This window comes from Bufo bufo, chromosome 4 (assembly GCF_905171765.1).
Source record: "Bufo bufo chromosome 4, aBufBuf1.1, whole genome shotgun sequence".
NCBI classification, from domain to species: domain Eukaryota; kingdom Metazoa; phylum Chordata; class Amphibia; order Anura; family Bufonidae; genus Bufo; species Bufo bufo.
The window spans coordinates 458,340,576-458,343,066 of NC_053392.1; the positions used below are offsets into that span (position 1 = coordinate 458,340,576).

Sequence of the window (2,491 nt, forward strand, 5' to 3'; positions counted from 1 at the left end):
TACAACCTCTGTGAGGGGCCTGGGCATATGGGGTGGATGGGGGTAATAGGTCTTGGATAACCCCTTTAATCTACCTCCCACTGGTGTCAAATACACCACATTTATTAAAGAGGTACACATTTCTTAATAGTTTTGGCACATCTGTGCAGGTTTGTACCCCTGAACTGAAATCTACCCCAGCAAGGGAACCAGTATAGATTTCAGGTATAATCCATGCCACTTTCCTGGGTTAGATTATAATAAGTGTACTGGATTGGCTATGCCTGGCCCCCATACTCCTGCTCACTTTTTGGAAAAATGTGAAGAGGGATGCACAATTCTAAAAACAGTCTCAAGAAGGGTGTGCCCAAAACTTAACAAACTTTTGACGCCAATTATCTGCCGAAAAGATGTTGATAAAAGTCCCCCTCAACAACTTCGCTTTACGGTAACTCAGATGTGTAATATTCTAAAATTGGGCTACCCCTTTCAGACAGTAGACTGCTCCCTTGCAAAGCTTGTACATGACGGAAACACTAATTTACCTCTGATAAAGCTGATGAAAAATGGTTGCAGTTTTTGTGCATTAGATGGTAAGCATTCCCTTTGAAATCCTTTCCAAGTTCTTCTACAATTTTCTCTATGTCATTCTCAGTGAAATCTGTGCTTCCGAGAGCTATGGCTTCCCTAAAAGAAACAAAATTAGAAATAATTTAGCCTTTACCTTTTTAAGAAAGCTGTTCAAATATAGGAACATACTGAGTCAAATATAAAGTCTTCAAGAAATCGCATGCAGTCAGAAGTAAACAGGGAGGGGATATTTTTGTTGCTACAGATCTGCTGGGTGCGAATATACCCAATTTCTGAATGAGCCACAAGTGTAGACTACTGTGCAGCCCTAGAGGTGAAATCAACGCGGCCATAAACTGTGAATCCTGTGGGGCTGTGGAGTCTGTAAGCCAAAGGTCTGACTCCAACTTCTTCATAAATGGCCAATAGTTTAGTAATAATAAAATGTATTATAGTAAAATGGTGACATCGGGCCTTTTCTCACCGTCATGCAAGTTATAAGGCTACTTAGAACTTAAACCATATTTATTGGAATGCCTGACATTTTACATTTCTGTAAATAAATATGCAGTGCACAATGCATTTAATAACTAGAGAACGCCGACACACACTTAATTTTAAGAAATTAATGAATTTTTCTTCAGAAAAAGTTAGAAAAGTTCTATATATATTGTCCTGAAAATGCTGAGAATCACATGCAAGTCTAAATGGGAACAAAACAAAAACATTTAAAGGGAACCTGTCGGGATTGAAATCTAGAGCTTATTAAGTATTCTTAAAGAATAACTGTCTTTATTTTGGAGTATTGGATTGTGGTGATTAATATCACCTTGGTGGCCCTATTTCAACTTTTCACTGTGTATTCAATTACCCCTTAATTCCACATTTTTGTTCCCTGTACTGCCTACTTCTACCTGTACTTAAAATAGGGCTGCTAGGCATGGTCCGTCTATCTGTTGAAGGACGGAGCACGCAGCGTGCAGGGTCAGATTACTGACAGCCAGGGACTGTAAGTAAATGATTAAAGCCAGGTCCTCCCCAGCAGCTGATAACAGTGCCTGGGCTGTGTGCACTTCTCCCTGTCCCTGCGCTTGGCAGACGCTCCCTCACTCAGCAGAGCTGGAGAATGCAGAGTTGGAGCAGGGAAGGGAGATCTGCCATCTGCTCAGTGTATAAATGAAAGCAACATGTGGTAAGAGGACCCCTTTATGCTGCAGGAGATTAACCCTTTAGGAAGGAGGGCTCTGGTTACTGACACTTTTGGGGGGCTATTGTTACTGGCTAGTGAGGGCAGGCAGGATTAGCCTCAGGGTGAGGGCAGTGGCAGCCATCTTAACTGAATAGTGAAATTGCAGTTTTATGCAGACTGGTTGCGAAGGGCTGAATCTTATTAAATATGGGGTAAGTCAGCCTAATAGTAACTGATTCTGGAATATCATGTTATTAGTAACTACATATATGAAAATTGAAATTAAAGGGTTTCTATCACTTCGTATGCCATAATTAGCTCTCAGACACTAGCGATCCGCTAGTGTCTGCTCTGGCCAACCATCCTAATATAACAGCTTTTGGGGCAGCCGTTTTGCTAAAAAAATAACTTTTATAAATATGCTAATGAGCCTCTAGGTGCTATGTGGGCGTCATTAGCACCTAGAGGCTCCGTCTACCTTCATACACAGCCACCGCCCAGCGCGTCCCTCCAGCCCGCCCATCTCCTGCTGAATGCGATCCTCCGTGTGACACAACGGACGAATTCTCGCGCATGCGCCGTGCGCGGCTGTATTCGGCGCATGCGCAGTGAATGTCTGACCGCTTCCCTGCTCAGACATCTCCACTGCGCCTGTTCCTTTGAGCACTATGACGTCATCGGCGCAGGCGCAGTGGAGATGTCTGAGCAGGGAAGCGGTCAGACATTCACTGCGCATGCGCCGAATACAGCCGC

At 43.4% G+C, this 2,491-nt stretch overlaps 1 protein-coding gene across 2 annotated transcripts in view; it reads right to left on the bottom strand.

Moving 5' to 3' along the window:
• DESI2 (desumoylating isopeptidase 2) overlaps positions 1-2,491 on the bottom strand; it is a 107,552-nt gene that overhangs the window by 10,337 nt on the left and 94,724 nt on the right. For both annotated transcript variants that reach the window (XM_040429451.1, XM_040429452.1), the window contains exon 4: positions 525-666. In XM_040429451.1, coding sequence (XP_040285385.1) covers positions 525-666 — 142 coding nt within the window. The remainder of the gene's footprint in view (positions 1-524; positions 667-2,491) is intronic.